Below are 22,492 nucleotides of genomic sequence, written 5' to 3'. Positions count from 1 at the left end.
AGGAAGGAAGGAAGGAAGGAAGGAAGGAAGGAAGGAAGGAAGGAAGGAAGGAAGGAAGGAAGTCTATTCATTAGAAAGAAAGCACCTGCTTGACCAACGGTGCTATTCTCACTGGAGGTGAAATGTAAAAATCTATATTAGCCACCCTGTTACAGACATTGCAATGAAGATTAAACACAAATTTCTCAAATGACTGTCATTATTTTATGATTCTTTATTGTTTAGCATTCTCTTTACTGAGTGGAAATAAAACCTTCTGATCCATACCTGATTCACATTTGGATTCTGGGTACCTTTTAAAATTTCCTTCTACTTTTCTTGATGGGACCCTTTAAACTTGAGTCAAAAACAAGATTGTTCTTCAGCAATCTGAGGTGGGGCTAGAATTAAAGCACTGGGGACCTAGTACTCCTATTGAGGGAGCAGGTACCCTGGGGCAATGAATCCAGGACAAACCTCAAGGGCAGCCACTGTCCTTTGACAAGAATTATCAAAGGTAAATAATTGGTGTGGCTTCAACCTATGGGTTCCTGGTTAAATGTGCTAAATGGTATTTGCTATTCTCATAGAGGCTCAGCAGCTCACATGACTATTAGACTGCCAAATAGCTTGGTAGTCCCTGAAATAAGAGTCCCACATCTACAAAATTCATGGAAAACTCATTACAGATGCTTTCTGGGATTCTGGATTCCAATCTGATCTCTGACACTTCTTAACTATGTGACCCTGGACAAGTCATTTAATCCCCACTGGCCAGCCCTTACCACTCTTCTTCCTTGGGAACAGTACTTAATATTGATTCTAAGATGGAAGGTATGGGTTGATTTTAAAGATGATTTCCTTCAAATTTCCCTTTTCCAAACTAAATTCATTCATTTAATAATCATGAATTAACCACTCACTGTGGGCCAAACTCTGTATCAGGCACTGGTGATACTCCAGACAAAAGCAAAACAGTTCTTGTCCTTAAGGAGCTTACATTCTATAGGAGAGGTTACTGATGAACACAATTATTTAAATATAACACACAAACACACACACACACATACACACACACACAAAATTTCCAAGAAGAGGGAAATAAAAACTGGAGGGGATCAGGGAAGATCTCATATATGACATGACAATTAAGTTAGAGATTCTAAGAGATGGAAGTAATGAATTAGTACATCCCAAGAATGAAGCGACCAAGAGCTTGTGCAAGGATACAAACAAGAAGGTGGAAATTGATATATGGGAGAAAAAACAAATAGAGCAGCTTGGTCAGAAACATAGAGTGTATGAAGAGAAATAAAATGCCAATAGCCTAGAAAAGTAGGCTATTGCCAAACTGTAAAGGACTTTAGATGCTAAATAGTGTATATACTTCCCAGAATGTATATTTTATCCTAGAGAGAGCAGGAGGCTATCAAAGCTTCTTGAGTAAATGAGTGACATGGACAGAACCATGTTATAGAAATATCAAAATGGAAGAGCTTAGGACAATTCATCCTGGTCTAGACACCAATGCCATTGGGAGTACTACTCTACCAAATCTCAAAGCTGCTTCCAGTTTATGATGGGTCCATAAATGAAGAAAATAGACAATGTTCGCTGCCCAGGACTCACAACTGCTTTCCGGGATATGGTTGTCAACACCAAATCTCGTATTGACTTCTGGGGGTCTGTGGGCAAAGAAAATGGGAGCTCATCATGCTGCTGAGGTTACAAAACTCATCCAACAGCAATGTTTAATTGCACCACTTTAGGAGGCTAAAATCAATTCAGCATTTTATATTTTCATGCCCTCTGCTCTTATAGCTTGGCACCCAAGCAAGGTTATGGAGAGAAAGTGGCATTGAACTGTTTTATCTGCACTAATTAAACATGGTGCTGCCCGTTGATCTCTACACATTGATCTGAGCACAGGCCCAGACCACCAGGCTGAGGCCAGAGCCTGGTTTCCATAGGAACCACAAAGGAATGGGGTTGGTCCAATCTCACACTCTGTGACCTAGTGATCTTCCTGACTGATCCTAGGGGAGCCTCCTAACCAGTGCCAAAGACAGAGTTCTTATGTTTGCATTGAAGCAAGAGACCTCCCATTCTTCATAGAACAAAGTCATGCTTCAAAAGAAGGAAAGACTGAGTTGAGTCTGCCTGTCAGCAGACAGAGATGAGAGGTGTGATTAGGGCTCCCCAGTCCAAGCTTAGAAAGGATAAACAGTTGGAGCAACAAGGCAGCCAGGGGCTGAAGCAATATAGTGTCAAGCTTCCAGATTCAATAATCCTGTTCTGCCTATCTTCACATTGTCAGCCTGGGACTTCCTATATCCATCTGGAATTAGGACAATAGATTTAGGGGTGGAAGGAACTTTAGAGATTATTTAGTCCAGCCTATTTGTTTTATAGATAAGGAAACTGAGGCAACTAAACAATTTTCCCAAAGTCACAGAGTTAGCAAGAGGAAAATCTGGAATTTGAATCAGATTCTCCAACTCCAAATTCAGTGCTTTTCCCACTATACCATGGTTTCTCGAACCTTTGCCTATATAACTGCTGGTCTTTGCTGGCCAAAAGGATATCTCTCTAGCACTCCTGAGAATATTGGTTGATTTCTAGTCACTTTGACCCATGGCTCAATATTAACAATTTATGGACCTGTGCCTGCTGGTTCTATCAGCAGCAAATACCCTGAACCATCCCCACTGTGGGGTCCAGAAAGATCCTTGTCTATCAAGCCAGAAGCAACCAGGCACCCTGACAAGAGATAGCATGTATCAGGCAAGTAAAACATCTCCCCTGAGACCTCACTGAAGATAGCCCATGACCCTGAAGCTAGGAACTGTGGGAATAGCAGTCCCACTCCAAACTAGTGGGTTTGCTTTGAAGTCTGCCTCACACTATCATTTAGAAGAATGGTCAGATTGGCGATGCCTCTCACACCAACTGCTAAACAGTTGCCACCAATGGGCAGGTAAGCCCAAGAACCTAACAGCATCAACACCAACCCATCCAGGACCACTGGTCCTAGTTCCTTCCAGTCCAGCCTTCACCCTTGAGAGGATGTAGAAATGCAGCCTAGAGACTGCTTCTGCAAGTGAGACAGCCACAACTACTGAAGACACACAAAAGAATGTTCTTGCATTCAAGATCATTAGAACTGGCAAGTATTCCAATATTAGAAATGATATGATCCTTAACATTGAAGTGGAGGTATTGCCTTCTGACTTGTCCCCTAAGAACAAGAATGACTTTTCGTATCATTTGTAGCTAAAAACATTCACATGGAGTATTGCCACTCTCATTTGATGTGAGCTCCTTGAAGGTAGGGACTGGTATTTTTCTCTCTGTGCCCTTATCACTTAGCACAGTGCTTTGCACACATTAAGGATTTAATAAATTCCACTTAATTTTTCATTCATTTATCAGGTCTCACTCATCCTTATCTTTAAGTAGGGTCAGGAGGTACATATTAAACTGGAAGATGTAGATGGGAAGGGATGTGGAAAGTTCCAGTTCCAAAAAAGTAACACTCAAGTAGAACTGAAGCCACTCGCAAATAGGAAGAGCCTGGGTCTTGAGTCAGAGGCCCTGGATTCAAATCCCCAGCTCTGTTACTGATTAACCATGTGGTTTGGGGCTAAATTAGCTCTTCTCTCTGGGCTGCATTTTAATCATCTATAAAATGAAGTTGAACTACAGGTCAAACCCCTTATAGCTCTATTCTGAGAAAGGGATGAAAGAAACAGAGACAGAGACAGAAAGAAAGACAGAAAAAGAGCGAAGGAGAAGGGAGGTACAAAAGAGTGGAAGGTAGCAAAGGGGAAAAGAAGGGGTGGGAAGAGAGGAGAAGAAAGGAAGAGAAAGAAACAAAGAGAAATAGAGACAGAGAAAGAGATGGGATCAGAGATACTGACTCAGAGAGACAGAGAAAGGCAGAGAAAAGAGGAGAAGGGAGAGACAAAGGAGCAGAGAAGAACAAAGGGGAAGAGAAGAGAGGAGAGGAAAAGAAGAGACAGAAACAAAGAGGAAACAGAGACAGAGAAAGAGAGTGAAGGAGAGTAATGGGGGAAGAAAGAAGGGATAGAGACAAACAGAGAGACAGTTAAAGAGAAAGGAAGAAAAGGGACAAAGGAGGGGAGGGAAAGAAAGGGGGAAAGGGGATAGGAAGAGAGAAGAGGAAAGGAAAGGAAGAGAGAAAGATAAAGACAAAGGCAGAGACAGAAAGATAATGTTATGTAAATACTGCTCTACATATCAGAAGTCCAAGTAATCCACTGAGGAGAACTTTTGTACTTGGTGGCAAGGAAGAACCTTGATATGGTTAAACCCAGTGATTCAATGGCAGGAAGACAGAATTACAAATCAGAGAATCTCAAGTTTGGAAGAGCTATAAGAGAAACCTGAAACTTGTCTTGACCTGCTCCAGCTTAGTGGCTTTCCTTGATCCCCCCTGCAAAAATTGTATTTGTTTGGTATATATTTATATGTAAATGTTTTCTCTCTAGATAGAAAGTAAACTCCTTAAGAGTAGGGACTATTTCATTTGTCTTTGTATCCCAGCAACTCAGTGTCTGGCATGGAGTAAATGAATAGCAAACGCTTTCAAATGCTCAATTGGTGGAACTTTAGAAGATAATTTAGTCCAATCTCTCCTCCAAGGGTAGAAAGCCCCTTCCAGTGACCACATTCTTCCAGACTCTAATGATAGGGAGCTGACAATCTTGCAAAACAGCCTGTTCCATTTTAGAAAGTTCTCTCTTATATCAAGAACAAATCTAGAATTGGGATTCAAATGGATCCAGCAAGCATTTCTCTTTTTTTAAGCTTATAAAGTGCTTTATTCAATTACATATTGTGGATTTTAAAATTAATATACAATAACTAAATATTATATTTTTATAAAGTTTTATTTATAATAAAGTAACAAAAAAACTAACTAAAAGGGTACTAACCAGCCAGCTCCCAAGAGCAAAAGAGGAAGAGGGAGGAATTACAGCAATCATATACAAATGTGACCACACAAACGTGGAGGTGCAGGAGAGATTAAAGGCAATTTGGGGAAATACTAAGGGACTTATGGGGAATGCAGTCCAAGGTTCAAAATCTCCATTTATACAATATAAAGTGTTACACTTTACATACCACATTGTAGGGGCAACTAGGTAGCACAGTGGATAGAATGCTAGGTCTGGAGTCAGGAGGACCTAGTTCAAATATGGCCTCAGACATTTCGTAGCTATGTGACCTTGGGGAAGTCACTTAACTCCAACTGCCTACCCCTTACAGTTCTTGTCTTAGAATTGATACTTAGTATTAGATTATCTTAGAAAGAAGGTAAGGGTTTTAAAAAATAAAAAATAAGCCCACATCACATTGTAGCACTCATATCTCCTTTGAACTCCACAGCCTAAAAGACTGGCACCATAGACAGCAGCAACAGCAGTAGTAGGAGTAGGAGTAGGAGTAGGAGTAGGAGTAGGAGTAGGAGTAGTAGCATCCTCATTTTAAAGATAAGGAAACTGACGCTCAGAAATATTGTGACTTGTCCATGTTCACAGAGCTCCCAGGTGTTATAGAGAAGTTTTGATTCCAAGTTTTCCCAATAACAAGCATTTCTTAATGTCTACTATGTACCAGGTACTGTGGATACTAAGATAGGAATGAAACAGTGCCTACCTTCAAGGAACTTATGTATTACCAGGAGAAACACTACTAGGAAAAATATGCATAGATAACTCAATAAAATAGACACAAAGAAAATCCAAAGTAATGTGGGGGAGTGGGGATTAGGAAGAAAGGACTAACTATTGGTCCTAGGTCTAACCTTGGAACAACAGAAAGTATCTACTCCCTCCATCATTATCAAAGCCCAGCAAATTAATTTAAAGCCAACAATGATGTCTCCTTCCCAGCATTTTCCATTTTTTTAGGCTGAACATCTTACTTCCTTCAACTATTTGTCATGTAGTTTCCAAAAACCCGTATCATTTTTGCTACCTCCTGCAGAAATATTTTCATTTGTTTGTGTTCTCCATATAAAATATAAGGCAAGGCACATGTAAAATCTATTTGAAATTTCTTACTGTTTCAGGGGAGGGAGAGAGGATGGAAGGAAGGAAAGAGGTCAGAATGCAAAACGTTAGAAAATTTACATGAAAAGTTATTTTTACATGTGGGGAAAAATAAAATATTACTAAATAAAAGCAAAAAAAATTTCCCTTTAAAATGAAACTTCTTCAAAAGGTAGGATGGGTCCAGAGAGTGAGGAGTAGAGTTGGTGTCATAGAAGTGTAGGTGTTAAAAATTAGGATTTTTCACCCTGAAAAGGTAAAAGTTAAGAATAGCCATAATAAAACTCTGAAACCATAGCAGAGAAGGGTCTGGATACAGCATGGAGAAGATTTATACCCACTTGTTTAGAGCATCCCCAAATATCAGGAGGCCAAAGGGCACCCATAGAAAGCTGACGAAGGTCATCATAGGAAAAATGACAGGAAATACTCCTTCATATAGCAGGTGATAAACCCATGGCACTCATTACCACAAGAGGTGACATGGCAAGAAATATAAATTGATTTTAAAAGAGTTTGGACAGATTTATGAAGGACAGAATCATAAATGGCTCCTAGGAGAAGCTGATATATATTTGACCTTTAAAAGCTGAGGTCGGGAAGGACAATCGGGTCTTCCCACAGTGCATCCCTTGAGCATCTGGGCTTGATGGACTTGGAGCAGGCAACCTGAGCCATCCCCTCCCAAGAAGGTGAACATAAGCACAAATGTAAACTATACTATACTACACACACATACATACATATACACACACACACACTCATACTCACACACACTCTCAGACCATCACTCCTCATACAACAATGGTTCATTAATGACTGTTGTTTAACTAAACCCCAAATCTGAAAAGTCCTGGCAAGAGTTGGGGTTCATGCCTGGGTGTAGGTAGGCCTCTAGTAAAGCCCATTTTATATGCTCATTGGAAGCTAATAGAAGGGAAAGATCTTGCTAGTTTATGGACTGGTAAAAGAGAAGGTGTGGAGTGTAAAGAGGGAAAAAAGGAATAACTGGGGCTCAGATAGTAATAGGAATAACTGGAAGAGGGATAGCTGAGGCTGGAAACTAGATAGTCTGAAAACCTAATTGAGGGATTATGGGATGGCCTAGGGGCAGATAACAGAATGGGGACCATAATGAAAATATTAGGATTCTTCACTCCGAAAAGTTAGATTAGTGGAATAATGGTAATGAAATGGTAGATTAACCTCTCCCTACTTCCTTGGACCCCTCTAATAGCTCTCCTCCTAACCAGGAGCACTGATGTCTCAGACCAGGGCAAGGGACACTAATGTGCAAGTCTTATCCCCAAATTTGCCTGCATAAATACTAGATAAATTTGCCTGCCTGAATTAGTCATGGGTGAGCAGAGATATTAGAGATCATGGAGAATTTCCCTGAAAGGTTAGGTTGGCTTCTTTCTCCTCCATCTTCCTGAGTGGATGGTGCTGAATCCTTGATAGGGATGGCTGGAGCCCCTTTCCTTTCCAGCACCCCTATATATGCTGTCTTCTCCCATTAGAAGTTGCTCCTGGAGGGAGGGTAGGGAGCGTCAGGTCTGTTTGTATTATTTGTATCTTGACACTTGACTTGACACAATGCCTAGCACAGGGGAAGCCCTTAAACATTTTAACTATTTGCCTGCCTATCTATCTATCTATCTATCTATCTATCTATCTATCATCTATCTATCTATCTATCTATCTATCATCATCTATCTATCTTGTTCTATTCTAGCTATAATTCTGGAGTATTGAATAAGAAGGCTGGATTCCTTAATGGAAGTCATTGTTAGATTTAAGTATGAATCCTGCATATTTTATGAGACGGAAGGAGAGGAAGTTATGTTCACTGAAACAGGAATCCCCTCCTCTAAAGAGAAAAAAGACCTATCTGTACCATGGGAACTTCTGGGGAAAATTCTTTGCCCATCCTTTTCCCCTCTCTGATATACTGCCACCTTGTTCTTTTAGTACTATTGTAATTCTGCCCCTCTTCATCTGTGTGATCTTGGGCCTGTCATTTAAGCTCAATGACCCTCAATTCTTTATCTTTATATATAAAATAATGGGATGTGATCTATACAGTCCCTTCCAACTCTAAATCTAATTTCTGGTATTTATACAATGAATCCTTTGGGGTTTCATTTAAGGCTCACATTTGGTCCTTGGGAGACAGAACATTCATTGAGGCCACCATTGCCTATGCTTCTCTCTCCCTTTATGTCCTATCCCCACCTTCACTGCCTCACCCCCTGCCATGCCAAGTGTAATGACTTAGTGGCATCCAGAGATTCAGACACTTTAGTGGTGAATTTCAGGTTAATGGAGATGTTTGAGCTGCCATTTGGCTCAGAAAGTTTGGGGGGGAAACAGCCTAAATGAGGAGTTCTGCAGCTACAGGGCTTTGCAATGACTTAACTCATTTGTCACAGAATTAATAATTCAGATCCCACACTGTTTCAGCTGGAAGCGGCGAGAGCCGACAGAGGGCTTAACCAACCACTTCTGAGATGGGGATTGATCCTGGGAAATGCTGCTGCCTCCACTTTAGCAACCTCACTCAGGCAAAATGTAAGTTGTTAGATGATTTCATATCTGCATTAGAACCATCAAAGCAGAAACATGATGCAAAAAAAAAAAAATTGCCGCCACAGCACAATGTCTTCCTGGACTCTCTGCAGCAGCATTGGGGAGTTTGGAAATAAATAGGACCAGGTTATCTCAGAAGAAGAAAGTGTGATGAACAAGAGTCACTTCTGTTAAGAAATGGTTAAAAAAAACAAGTAGCTCCTAAATCAAATTCTGTCTTCTATTCAAACATCTTCAGGTTCATCTTATGAGAGTGAAAAGGGGATGGAGAGCATGAAGATCTTATCCAATTCATCCAATTCAAGTGGGTATCTAGCCTTTAGAGATCCCTAGGGAAGGGGACTCACCCTCCTCCCTCAATTGTGTCAATCTAAAAGCCCATTAGCTGGAAGGCAGCCTAACATTCCTTATAAGGTCTAAAGTCATATATGAATAAACCTTCATTGTTATAAGTGATGGGTGTCTTCATAGGTAGCTTCAAACTTTGAGAGTGTTGGGCTGCCTACCACCCAACACACTCTGAGAGACAATGCTTGAGATGGTAAAAAACCAGAGTAACACATGTAATTAGAATGAGAGTCAATGGACAGCCTGGGTATTTCTGGGAAAGATAGGGTGAGAGGCTTGAGATGAGTCTTATAGGAAGTCAGGGATTCCATGAGCCAGAGGTTGGAGGGAGAGTGTCTTTCCAATAGTGGTGCTGGTTTATGATGGAGCATCTTCGGTCTCTCAAAAATCCAGTCTTTCTAGTGAAACATATTAAGAGTGACTGGTGAAAAAAATGTAATTTATGGATCTAGAAATGGTCTTTCCTCTTTGAAGTTGGCTATTTTACCACATATCTTAAATAATGAACTCACCTGTCCATATACCCTCCCCAATATAGGGAAGGTACAGTGATTTGCAACTGTCTTTCTTGGTCTTCTTTCTATGCTCTCTGTCTGTCTTTCTGTCTGTCTGTGTCTCTCTCTGTATCTCCCTCTCACCTGCCCATATGCCCTCCCCAGTAGAGGAAAAGTACAGTGACTTGCAACTGTTTTTCTTGGTCTTCTTTCTATTCTCTGTCTCTCTCTCTCTGTCTCTCTCTCTGTCTGTCTCTGTCTCTGTCTCTCTCTCTGTCTCTCTCTCTGTCTCTCTCTCTGTCTCTCTCTCTCTCTCTCTCTCTCTCTCTCTCGTTTGTATATTCATTCCCTAGGGCACAGTGGAATGGATACCTTTATTCCTTCCCTTGCTCCCTAAAACCCTTGCATCCTAGGTCACTCTTTGTTTCATTGCCTCCATCTCTATAATTAGAACCTCCACGGCAGCAGTAGTAGCAGCAGTGACAACAACAGCAACAGCAGCAGCAGCCAGCTTTCTGTATGCCAAAGAACCCCACGCCTTCCTTGCTCAGCTTTTATCTGGGACTTACTGGGCTCTACCACTGATACCTAAACAGGCCCAGGATAGTCATTATTCGGAGCTGGAACTAAATCACATCATTATCAGTTTTGATAATTATCTGCCCAACCAAAGATTAGCGCGATGATATTCTGCAACTGCAGACACCCACTGCTTTGCTTCAATTAAAAGAAGGTGGAAAGCAGGGGAGTCATTGCTTTTGAATGGAGAGCTCATTTACCTTGCCAAGATCATTTCAAGTAAGGGGCTTACGAGAGAAAAACATCACCTTCCCCTCCCCGTTTTGGGGTATCAAAGTATCCTTCTCATTAATTACTGTATTAAAAAAGAATCTGATGAGCTGAAAATACACAAATGTATTTATTCAGTATTACCTGGGGAAACCCCAAAGGAAAGTGGAAACAAAGCTCCCCCTACTGCTCACAAGATGCACTGCACCAGCCACGAGCCTGTCGGATTGTCCTTATTACTAGAACTCCCTAACGGGGAAATCCTCTTTTGACAAAGGGCTTCACAGTTTCAAAGATCTGAACAATGAAGGGGGGTGGGGGGGAGCGGTAGCGAATGCGGTGGGAGTCTCTTTTTGCGCCTTTGCGCAGTCTTTTCTGCAAGGCTTCTTCCTTTCTGCCTCTTAGAATACCTAAATTCCTTCAAAACTCAGCTCAAACGCTACCCTCCCAAGGGAGAAGACTCTTGTGGTCCCTTCAGTTGCTCCTGCCCACCCAGTCACAAGAAATTAGTTTGTATTTACCCGTATGTGCTATTTCTTTCTAAAAGAATGTCAACTCCTTTGGGAAAGGGACTATTTCCTTTTTGTCTTGGGATTCCTGGCACTTAGCACAGTGCCGTATATGGTAGGGGTTTGATAAGTGTTTGTAGAAAGAATGAGGTTACGTTAAAAAAAAAAAAAAAGAAAGAAAGAAATCATCTACTGGTTTTTCTAAGTGTCATATGGACAACTTTTCTCAATGAATGTCTCTAATCTTAGTTATACTGTTGCTGATATAATAGAAATTCCAAAAATACCTGTATTGTTCTTATTGGAACCAAAAGGTCCCGCTATAGGTCTTCCCAGACTCCACTACTTCTTAGTTGGCTGACCTTTATCAAGTTACCTAAAATCTTTGTGCATCATCGCCATCATCATCATCAGTCACATTTTTATATCACTTGAAGGGTTGCAGAGCACTTCATTATTATCCTGACGACAGCCCTGTAAGACAGATGTTATCCCACCACCTTACACTTGAGCAAACTAAGGCAGGCAGAGTTTAAGTGACTTACTTAGGGTACACAGTAACAAGTATCTGAAGCCACACTTGAACTCAGGTCCTCCTAACTTGAGGTTTCTCACTGTATCACAGAGCTATATGATCAGATTCTTCATATCTAAAACAAGGATAATGATAATAAACTCACTGTTTGACAGGGCATTTGTGAAGATTAGATGAAAAGACAAATGTAAAATTTTTGAATACAAAAGTGTTAAAAATATTTCAAATCTTCAAGGATACATTGTAAGAAGTAGTCTTTATGGGCAGAGGTTCTGACATTTTTTGTCACAGATCTCTTTGGCAATCTAGTGAGACCTGAGGACTCCTTGTTAGAACAATGTTTTTTAAATACATGAAATAAAATGTTTAAGATTTCTGGCCAACTCAATTGAAATAGAATTGTCAATTAAAAATAAAAAACAGTAAGTTCTCAGACCCCAGGTTAAGAACTCTTGGCATATAGAAACACCTTCAATTTAGCATCAAAGGATCTAGATTCAAATCTTAACCTAAGACAAATCAATTAACTCCTCTGAACCTCAGTTTTTTATCTTCAAAATAAGGAAGTTAGACTAAATAGTCTCTAAGGTTCCTTACATCCTTAGACTGGAAGTTCTTGAAGCCTGGCAGATCTTTTCAGAGCTTTCATCATACTATCATAGCCTTCAAGTACCCAGGTCTACTTCCTTGGTCTTGGTCAAGGGCTTCTTACATATTCCAAGCCCAGGCATGGGGTTCAGCTGCCTAGTCTGGGGAAGTGATGATTATTAAGAGGAGGACTTAGGCAGAAGGGGATTATTTTTAATTTTTAGTCATAATAAAATAAGAATAATCCATGATTTGAAAAATCCATAGTGATTCTAAACTCAAAGCCCTCCCAGAAGTGCTGCTAGTCTGATTCCCTCTGAACAAACTGCCTGAAAATACTTTGCCTCATCCCCTTTGCTGTCAATCTGCCAAAACATACTCTGCCAATGTAATGTTAAACACATTCCATGCAGCTTAGACAGATAAAAATTAGTTATGAAGCATAAAGGTATTTCCAACTTGCTGATGGCTTTTCCCCACCTATCCAAATTGCCTTCAGAATACAAAGCCCATTAAACCATTAGTCCATTCTATCAGAATATCATGGCAGCTCAATGGAATCCTCATTATAAGTTTTCTCTAGGGAAGACAGAAAAACATCATGTCCTGCAGACTAGGGATAAGATCTTTAACTTTTTTTTCAATTACATATAAGAACAATTTTGACAATTGTTTTCTTTTTTAAATTAATTAAGAATATTTTCTTTCTTTTTTAATTTTTTTATTCAGAATATTTTTCCATGGTTACATGATTCATGATTTTCCCCCCTCCTTCCCTCCCTGCTCCCAAAGTGACAAGCAATTCTACTGGGTTATACATGTATCATCGTTCAAAACTTATTTCCATGTTATTCTGACAATTATTTTCTGACATTTTAGGATTCTGACTTTTTTCCCTTCTTCCCTCCCCATAACAAGGCAATAGTATGACCTAGGTTATACCAGTGCTTTCACATAATACATATTTCCATATTTTTCATGACATGATAGAAGACTTATATCACACATACAATAAAAAACTCATGAAGGAAATAAGTAGAAGAGGGCATGCTTTGGTGTTCCTTAACTTTGAAATGATTCTTTTGGAGTGATCAAAATTTTTGTTGTCTCCCTGGGGGAATTGTAACTACTTGGGTCCCACAGCCCCATGCCAATGTAATCCCTGTCCAATTCACAGCACCAGAAGTAAAAAAAAAAATAATGCTTTCCATGCCTCCCCACTAAAATTAATGAAAAATGGGTACATCTAAAACCAGTTAACAAGAGATCAAATGCTTACTATGTGCTGTGCCCTTCGTTAAACACAGTAAGGAAAAGCCTGCAATTAACAAGGAAGAACCTTTGAGAATGGGGGGAAAGAATTCTCTGAGGCAGAGGAATGAAATTCTGTCCCTCCTCATCTCCATCTCTTAAATCTCTTGGCTTCCTTTAGGTCCCAGCTAAAATCCCACCTTTTACAAGAAGCCTTTTGGGATCTCTTTTAATGCTAATGCCTTCCCTCTGTCGATTATGACCCATTTATCCTGTATATGTCTTGTTTGTACATAGTTCTTTGCATATTATGTCACCATTAGACTGTGAACTCCTTGAGGGCAGAGACTGTTTTTTCCCTCTCTTCATATCTCCAACAACAGCGATGGGTATACAGAAGATAAATGTTTGCTAATTGACTGATTGATCCATATATCATTAGATATCATTATCTTTAGATATTCATTAGAACCAAAGAGGGACTACAGAGATTATCTAGTCCATCCCCTTCACTCTTACAGATCAGAAAACTGAGGCTCAAATTAAGTGGTTTACCAAAGGTTGTACCTACGAGGAAGGTATGAATTATAGCTGTGCCAAGGAAGGAGGTTTGCCAGATCCAGCAAGAAGAAAAGCCTAGGCAGAAAATCACTACGAATCCCCTCAATGGCTACAGTTAGGTTTTCATTCTCCCTCGGCCTGATCCTGTTTCTGGGAGGCACACCTTCAGGGCTCCTCCTGTAAGACAAGTAGGCCTCACTCTTAAATCAAACACCAACATCTATTAAAGAACATATTCTTCATCTCTCATCCTCCTGAATTACAGCTCTCTCCCCATCCCTATCAAGGATTCTGCACTGTCCACTCAGGAAGGCAGAGGAGAAGGCAGCCAAGCTAACCCTTCAGGGAAGCCTCCCTGGGCTATGACAGCTCTGCTCACCCATAATTAATTTTCTACATTGCATTACAATGACTGTACACATGCTGGAAGTAACTGTCATATCTCCTGGATGCTGCCTGGGTGACTGAGAGCTTACAAGGCTGATAGTAGATTTATGAACTCAGTGATTTCATTCAGAGTCGAGAGAGGCGAGGGTCAGGGGGGAAAAAAAGGCCAGGTGGGTCTCTATACGGCTACAGGTCCACATATGTGCTCACATCTGTAATTGTGTGTGCTTGTGTGCACATCTGTGCACAGCGGGCTCGGCTCAGTCTCTGTGTTTCAGATATTTAATAGTGCATAAAAAAATTATGAGAAAAGTGTTTTGCATTAAAGCCTCCATGCAGATGGCCCTCTTTTCTTCTGCCTCTGGGTTTATTATTGGGTAAAGTTTTGATTTACTGGAGATCCGCCATGTTTTTACAGTTTGATTTCTTGATTTAAACAAGCTGGATAATGTAATGGACCTTTTATTGCACCTTTTATTGTCTCTCTTACTTAGACTGTAGGCCCCTGGGGCAGAGACTGTGTCTTCGACATTTTATGCAGCCCCAAGAACACCACTGGTGCTCAACAAATAATAAATAACCTGAACAGTAAAGCCAGATTCCAAAAGTTACAGAACAAGCTCATCTTTTGATACTGTGACATCACAGCAAGCTGAGCCAATCGCAAGCTATTAATGACATCTAATTTACATATTGTAATCTTATTGTGTAAAATGTTATCAAAGGGAAAATTCTTCATGAAAATAAACAAAATCTTACAGTAATTTGGGCAGCCTAACTTTAGTGGGCTTCCTAGGTCTCTTAAAACTATAGCACATCCTATCAGAGACCCTGGACAATCTTTATATGAACAGAGATATAACATATCACAATGAATTAATTCATACCTTTAAAAGGACTTTTATACCTGTTCTCTCATTTCATCTTCATAGTGGTGGGACATTTTCATGAAACAGGTAAGGAAATCGAGTCTTGGAGAACTGAAATGACCTGCTCAGGGTTGCACAGGAGCAGAATCAGGATTAGAATCCAGGTTCTGGAACTCCTAGCATGGTGCTATTTTCACCACATTTAATGCTTATCAGAGGATCATAAATCATAGATATAAAGCTGGAAAGGACATCAAGGAATCATCTAGTACATTGATGGGCAAACTATGCAGCCCCCTGAAATGTTCCATCCGGTTGTGCACTTTATTCCTAATCTGACGAATACAATGAATAGGATACAATACTATGAAACTTCGAAAGAGTTGCCTTAGAAACAGACTGACAGATGAACATTTCCTTTCCTTTGGTCCCCTCTTTAAAAAGTTTGCCCATCACTGAATCCCTCCATTTTAAAGATATGAGGAGAATGAGGCCAAGACAAGTTAAGTGACTTAGTCAAGGTCACACAGAAGGTAAATAACAGATGTAGAATTTGAATTTGGATCCTCTAACTCCATAACCCTCTTTCTTATCACTATGCCTCAGGACCACTTCCCTATCCTTACTTTGCCATGAGATTTCCCACTCTAATCTCAATCTTATACTGAATTGTTATATAGAGAGAGATTCACTCAACAGATTTAAGTGCCTACTATGTGTAAGGCACTGTGCTAAGCATTGAAAATACAAAAACAAAAATGAAAAAACCCTGTCCTAAAGAATTTTATAGTCTACTGGTAGAATACAGATGAATCCAAATAAATAAAAAAGAAGAGACATGAGGATAGGAATAAGTGTTGGAACTAGGAGTGCTATTTGCCTACAACAAGTCTTTGCTCTATCTCAGACATCCTCTCCCAAACCCTCCCCCCACACACACACAATGGTAATCTACCCACCCACCACCATCACCACCTGAAAAAAAAATCTGGAAATTTTCATGTAAGAGTGCAATACCAGGTAACTTTTCCTGGAAATTAATGCCAATGGAATATTGAAAGGTTGAAGAGAATCAAAAGAATTTGGTATCAAATCCCTCCTTGTAGCCTGTGTGACCTTGGGTAAATCAATTCATCTCTCTAGGACTCTACATCATCTGTCAAATTGGGGATGGAAATTAATGTCCTCTGAGGTCCCTTCTACCAAGGCTATGTTTCTACAAGTCTATGATTCTTTGAGAATCCAAAAAATTCCTTGTTCTTAGAAGGAAGCCTCAGACCCTACAGGGCTGAGAATGAAAAAAGGAAGGCTCCGACTCCTGCTTCCTTCAGGCTCTCCAAGATTCTAGATCTCACAAAGGTAGGAGTCCTGAAGGATCCTCAATGCCTTTGGTTTCAGGTAAATGACATATTTGGGCATTATTCATATCCACATATACACATAGTTAAGTTGAAACAGACTAGTTAAGGGTTACAACTTGGTAGCCCCTTCCCCTTGGCTTATCAGATCTGGCTTCTCAATAAGATTTCCCTTAATTCCTAACCCTTACTGTAGCCTCAAGTCCAAACTCCAGGAATGTCAGTCCTCAATTATCCTGTTTATTCAAAGAATATAGAGTTTGTCTATTGTCTAATGAAAAATTTCCCCTCAGAGTCTCATAGATTTCGCTATGCAACTTTGCCCAGGTGACTTGAATCATCCAATCAATCAACAGCCACTTAGTAGATACCTACTAAGTGTCAGGCCTGGGCTAGGCCCTCACAATACAAAGAGAAAGAATAAAACAATCTTGATTTTCCTGGAGCTTACATTCTAAAAGGGGAGATGACAGAGTATATAACTATATACAGAATGTTAAACATAAAGAAAATAAATACAAGGGAGCTAAACAGTAGTTTGGAAGGAAAAGAATTAATCACATTGATATATGACTATCTCTTTAAAGGTTTAGAAGTGCTTTCCTTACAATAAACTTCCCTTGTGAAGGAAGTATTCCCATTTTATAGATGAGGCAGCTGGATCATAGACAAGCCAAGTGATTTTCCTATGGCCACATAACTAGTAAATATGAGACATGAGACCTGAACTTAGGCATCCCTGGAAATAGTCCTACTGGAGCTACCAAATTGCAGTCAGGGTCAGGGAAAGACTTCCCATCTTAAAGTATATGAATTAATGAGATAACGAATAATGAATTCAAAGTATCTTAAAAATTATAAATAATCATAGATAGGTATTATTTCATATGGAAACTCCACATTCACAATTACAACCTACAATTTCAGGAGTTTAAGTTTCTAATGGAATGAACTGAAAGTCAGTAATGGTATCAGACCTATTGTTACTATTTTTCCCAGAATACCCGATCTCAGGGTGCCTGGCCCACCTAACATAATCAATCACTAAGGTATATATGGTGTTACTTCCTGCCAAGGTTTCACTAGTAAGAGCTGAGTTTGCCCAGTCCTTTCTATGGAGAGTCATTTGGCAGGTGGGAACAATTAATGCCCAAAAGGGAAAAGAAGGAGGCAGGAAAGAAATAGCAACTACCACCACCACCACCATAGCTGTTAATCAGCTGAGATTTTAGCAGAATCAAAATGCAATTTGGAAAAAAAACACTGCCCCCATAGCCAAGGTTCACAGTTAGCAGACTAAAATTCACACATGCCAAGATTAAAAATAAAAATAAGCCATCCTTCAATGATAAGGAAGGGAAGAAGGAATGCAAGAGGGAAGGGAAAGCAGGAAGGCAGGAAGGAAGGAAGGAAGGAAGCAAGGAAGCAAGGAAAGAAACAAGGAAGGAAGGAAGCAAGGAAGCAAGGAAGCAAGGAAGCAAGGAAGCAAGGAAGCAAGGAAAGAAACAAGGAAGGAAGGAAGCAAGGAAGCAAGGAAAGAAACAAGGAAGGAAGGAAGGAAGGAAGCAAGGAAGGAAGGAAGCAAGGAAGGAAGGAAGGAAAGAAAGGAAGGAAGCCACCTTTCCTTTTGTCTTGGAATATGAGTATGATCTGGATCCTAGGAAGATCTATTTTGGGGACAAGGGGTGTTGAGAGAATAGGATAATAAAGAACCTAGAATATTTCATTGTTATTTTATATTTGCAATATGCTTCACAACCATTTATAAGGTGGGCCATCAAGGAAATCCTAGCCTACACCAGTGGGCTAGGTTATAGACAACATATTAAAAAGCATCAGAGGGCAACCTGATCCCTTCTCATACCTAGGGTATTGTTATGCATACACACAGTTAAATAGAAATAGACTAGCTAAGGTAACAATCTGGTAGCACCTTCCCCTCAGTTTATCAAATTTGGCCTCTGAATAGGATTTCTATTAATCCCTAGTCTCATGGTCACTCTCATTCTCCACACTGTTTCAGAAAGGTGGTAAGGTATATGTTGGGAAGGGCAGGAATAGTTGTACCATTTTTCTCCCTAGTTCAAATTGCAGAATCTCAGAATTGCAATGGATTCTAGAGGTCATCTGGTCCAACTATTCCCCAACTGGTACAAAAATAATTCCTTTTACAGCCTTCTTATTCTATCTTCTCCCAGGTAAATGTTTTTCCCTCTGAAAACAGAGAAAAGTCTAGTGACATTGTTTTATCCAATTAGTACAGCAAAGCTGTTTTTTGACAAACCTAACCCTAACAAGCTTCCTCAGTCTAATATTCAGTTTCATTATAGAGTTGAAGAACTGCTAGGGACTGAAAAGACCTGAGAGATGATCTAGTCCAAATTCCTCTTTTAGCGGATGAAGAAACTAAGTGAAGCCTAAAGGTCAATACATGGGCAAACAGGACACCATACTCTAATTCTGGTTCTGCCTCTAACTGGCTATGTAGCTTTAGGTAAGTCATTCAAGCTTTCTGCACCTCATATTCTACATCTGTGAAATAAGACAATTGGACTAGATCCCCTGTCAGTTCTAATGTTCAATTCAATCTATTAATTCAATTAATCACCAAACAGTTATTAAGCACCTACTACTATAGACAAAATACAGTGTTAGTTGCTGAGGATTCGAAAGCAAAACGAAATAATCTCTGCTGTCATGGAACTTAGATTTTATTCAATGTTATTCAACAAATATTGAGTGCTTACTATGTTATCCTGTGGTATCATGAGTTCTAGAGAAGCAAGGTTTACACCTAAAACCAAAAGCTAGTTAGTGGTTGAATAGAGCTAAAACTCATGTCTCTTGTCACTCACTTTCCCCCATACCTCCAAGACTACCTACCACCACCATTGTCACCACCACTGGGTAAAGCATTTGTCTGTGATCCAGACTTCCATGATCAATCTACTACCAATCCTGGGCCCTTTCCTTCTGTCCATAGTGGGTAATGGATAAACTTATACCTTCTAATACATTATCTAACACGTTACTTTTCCCAGCAAAGCTTAGCTCAGGTACAATCCACATTTCTCCAGATCTCCAGAAAATCCCAGAGGGGTGATTTTTAATGATTGGACTTTCAGTCTCATAATATAGGCTGATTCAAATATTAGTCTGATAATCTTCACTAGAATAATGTGTTCAAGAATATGATATAAAGCTAAGATTTTCCTTGGGAATAAGCCTTGGAAGTACCTTCATGACACTTCCCTTTGGAATGGAAAGTGAGGAATCTATATACTTAGTGGCTAGCTGAAGGAAGGTAGGGGGGAAGTTGTTAAACTCTGATCCTTGGAGTTTCTAGGGAACAGAGACAGAAATCTTCCTGAGAGATGCCAGGAGACTGGTCATTGACTTTAGGAGGCTGTAAGGCAATAACTGCCACCACAGAGGTTGAGAGAAGGTTCTTAATTGTTCAAGCAGATGGGCAGATTCCCGGGAACACCAGATGGGGCTCTGCAGGGCTGTCAATGCCACCTTGGAGAGCTGCTGCCTAACTAAACATAAGGGAAAAAACTTCCTAACAATTGGAGCTGTCCAAAAATGGAATGGGAGAGAGGAAGAGGTAGTGAATGCTCTATCACTGGAAGTTTTCCAGAAAAAACAAGGATCAAGGTTATGGTAGAGAGGTTCCTGCTCCAAAATGGGTCAGACAAAGACAACCTTTGAGGCTTCCTCCAACTCTAGGATTCCCACCTTCAATCCTATCTGTGATCTCATTGACCTCCAGGGCTGAGGGCCCATCTGGCAGTTGAATGACTTCAAAACCGAGTTTGTAGGTGTACAGATCAGTTTTCATTTTGGTTTGTTTGTTTCTGGTACAGGTAGGGATAGGGAAATATAGATGAGATTTGAGGAGGAGAAATCTGACCCTGTTTCTTAGGGTGTATTGCAAGAAGAGGATTGGTGCCAGGCTGTAGTTACCCATTTCCCTGAGGCCAGCCCCAAGAAACCCCAGATCCCAGCTTCTACTTGCAGAGGATGGGAGAATTACCTCTTTTAAATCCAGAGAGCCTGTTCAGTTGCAAACACTGAGTCTTCCTGAAACTCAGGTCTAGGGAAGCCTCAAACCTCACCCCTCCATAAACACAGACATACTCCTTAGTTCCCCAAAATCTCACTGAGCACTCTCTCGACAGGATTAGTCTGAGATCCTAGGGGTACGGAGTGCTCCTCATATTTTAATAGTGAAGTTTCCAGATCACTCCAATGAACTCCTCCAGAGACCCTTCTTCAAATCGGTGGCTCCAGTGTGTGGGTCTGTAGACCATCCACCAGGACATGGGAACAAGCTGTGTAGCCTGTGCTCAAAGCCTAAAGTCCCAGCAGGATACCCAGCTACCCCACTAATTTTTTCAGCATCATCAGGGAGGGCTGCTACCATAATTAAAAGTAGAGCACTGTCTGTTGGGAGGAGTGAGATCCAGCCACAGGGAACTGAGTGGGAAGGGTTGATGGGGATAGAAAATGAGCTCCCAAACATCTCTTGCACTATAGAGAAGAGGGGGTTTGTGAGGGTTGGGGGAGAGATACCACAAAGCCTAAGACTCAGCCCTGAAGCCACTAAAGCCCTGGAATCTTCAGTCCGTGGCTAATATCATTAACCCCTGACATCCTGCAGAAATCCCGGTCCTGGCTGCTTCACTTACTGCAGAGGCGGCAAGGAACCCACGTCTGTGCCTCTTTGCAATCCAACACCCGGCTGCCACTTTCTTCCCTTTCCCCTCAACCGGGCCCACTCAATCCTGTCTGCCACTGGCGGGGCGCAGATGAAAATACTCTATCCAGATGGGAGCAGAGACTAACAAGTATCTCGACTCTCCAGAGCGCACAAGACCAGAGAGGGCGGTTCCCTCTCACTGGAGGAGAGATGAGGGACACAAGATACTCAGGAACCAAGGCTGTAGCCTACAGGGGCCCGAAGGCAGTGGGATGCCATGCTCCCTCGGGCCGAGCCAGCCCCACCCCTACAAAGCCCTAAGGAAAGGATTAATGTCTCCTTACCTGTACCAGTCCAGACCCCGGTCGTAATTCCGATCAAAGAAATGGGGCTCAGTGCCCACAGCCCGTACGTCAGGATGCACGCGGATAAACTCCAGCACAGCCCGGGTGCCCCCCTTCTTCACACCGACAATGATGGCCTGGGGGAGTCTCTTCGTGCCAAGCTTCGGGGTGCCCGAATGGTTGGTGGCAGCCAGGCGGGGAGCGGGTGCAGGGGCCGAGCTGAGGGCTGGGGCCCCCGGGGAGGCAGCGCTGGGCGCCGGCCCCTCTAGGCTGCAGTAAGGAGACTTCTGGAGAAGTTTTTTGCCGCCCACGTTCCGGATGAGGAGGCAGCGGTGCTCCCCGAGGCCACGGCTTTGCATGAGGCTGTCACAGCAGAAGAGAAGGCTGTAACACAGGTAAGTGCAGGACAGAGAGAGCGTGAAGATGAAGAGGAACCTGCGCGTTAGCCGGGGGGGAGGTGGCACTGCCCAGCCGAGAACTCTACAGGCCATGTCTCCATGGGCCCGGAGCAGGGGGCATGGTTTCCTGGGGGGTGCCGGCGGGACTGCTCCGGACCTGCTGGGGCATGGGGGGCGCGATCCCAGCTGGGGAGCAACAGTTGCGGGCTGGGCGTCGGGGCCGCCCTCTTCGCGGGGCGATGCCAGCCTGCGCGCCCACCATGCCCGGCTGCCCGGGACTCCCGGCGGCGGCAGCAGCTCTGGGACCAAGCGGCGGCTCTTCCCGCATCTCCTAGTCGTAGGAGAAGAGGTTTAGGGGGAGTTGGGGAGGCTCCCAGAGTGTCCCAGCTCAGGCATCCCCCGTCCGGTGTTGTCCAGAACCCGCCCCCTACCCAGAGTCTCTAAGCTTCCATCTCCTTCCGTGCCTGAGGCGCCCAGGAGCCAGAAGAGCAAAAGCTGGTAATCCCGGGTCTGGTAGGGGCGTAAAATCCCGGCGCTGGCGGCAGCTGCAGGCGGCCACCGGCTGCGGCGGCGCCGGCTCACTGGCTCCCCGGGAAATGCCGAGCTGAACGCGCTGCTGGCTCTATTTAAAGGGGCCGCCTGACGTCAGCGGCCCGGGTCCCTGGAGCCCGTGCCCCGCCAACGGGGACCCGGGCCCTTTCTCCCGTGAAACCT

At 42.0% G+C, this 22,492-nt stretch overlaps 1 protein-coding gene across 1 annotated transcript in view; it reads right to left on the bottom strand.

The window, feature by feature from the left end:
* HS3ST2 (heparan sulfate-glucosamine 3-sulfotransferase 2) overlaps nt 1-21,871 on the bottom strand; it is a 156,332-nt gene extending 134,461 nt beyond the window's left edge. The window contains exon 1 of the mRNA XM_044658880.1: nt 21,381-21,871. Coding sequence (XP_044514815.1) covers nt 21,381-21,871 — 491 coding nt within the window. The remainder of the gene's footprint in view (nt 1-21,380) is intronic.
* Nucleotides 21,872-22,492: the final 621 nt, after the last annotated feature.

Source organism: Gracilinanus agilis, chromosome 1 (assembly GCF_016433145.1).
Source record: "Gracilinanus agilis isolate LMUSP501 chromosome 1, AgileGrace, whole genome shotgun sequence".
Classification (NCBI taxonomy): Eukaryota; Metazoa; Chordata; class Mammalia; order Didelphimorphia; family Didelphidae; genus Gracilinanus; species Gracilinanus agilis.
The sequence above is the reverse complement of the archived record's forward strand: the minus strand, read 5'-3'. Positions and strand labels throughout refer to the sequence as shown.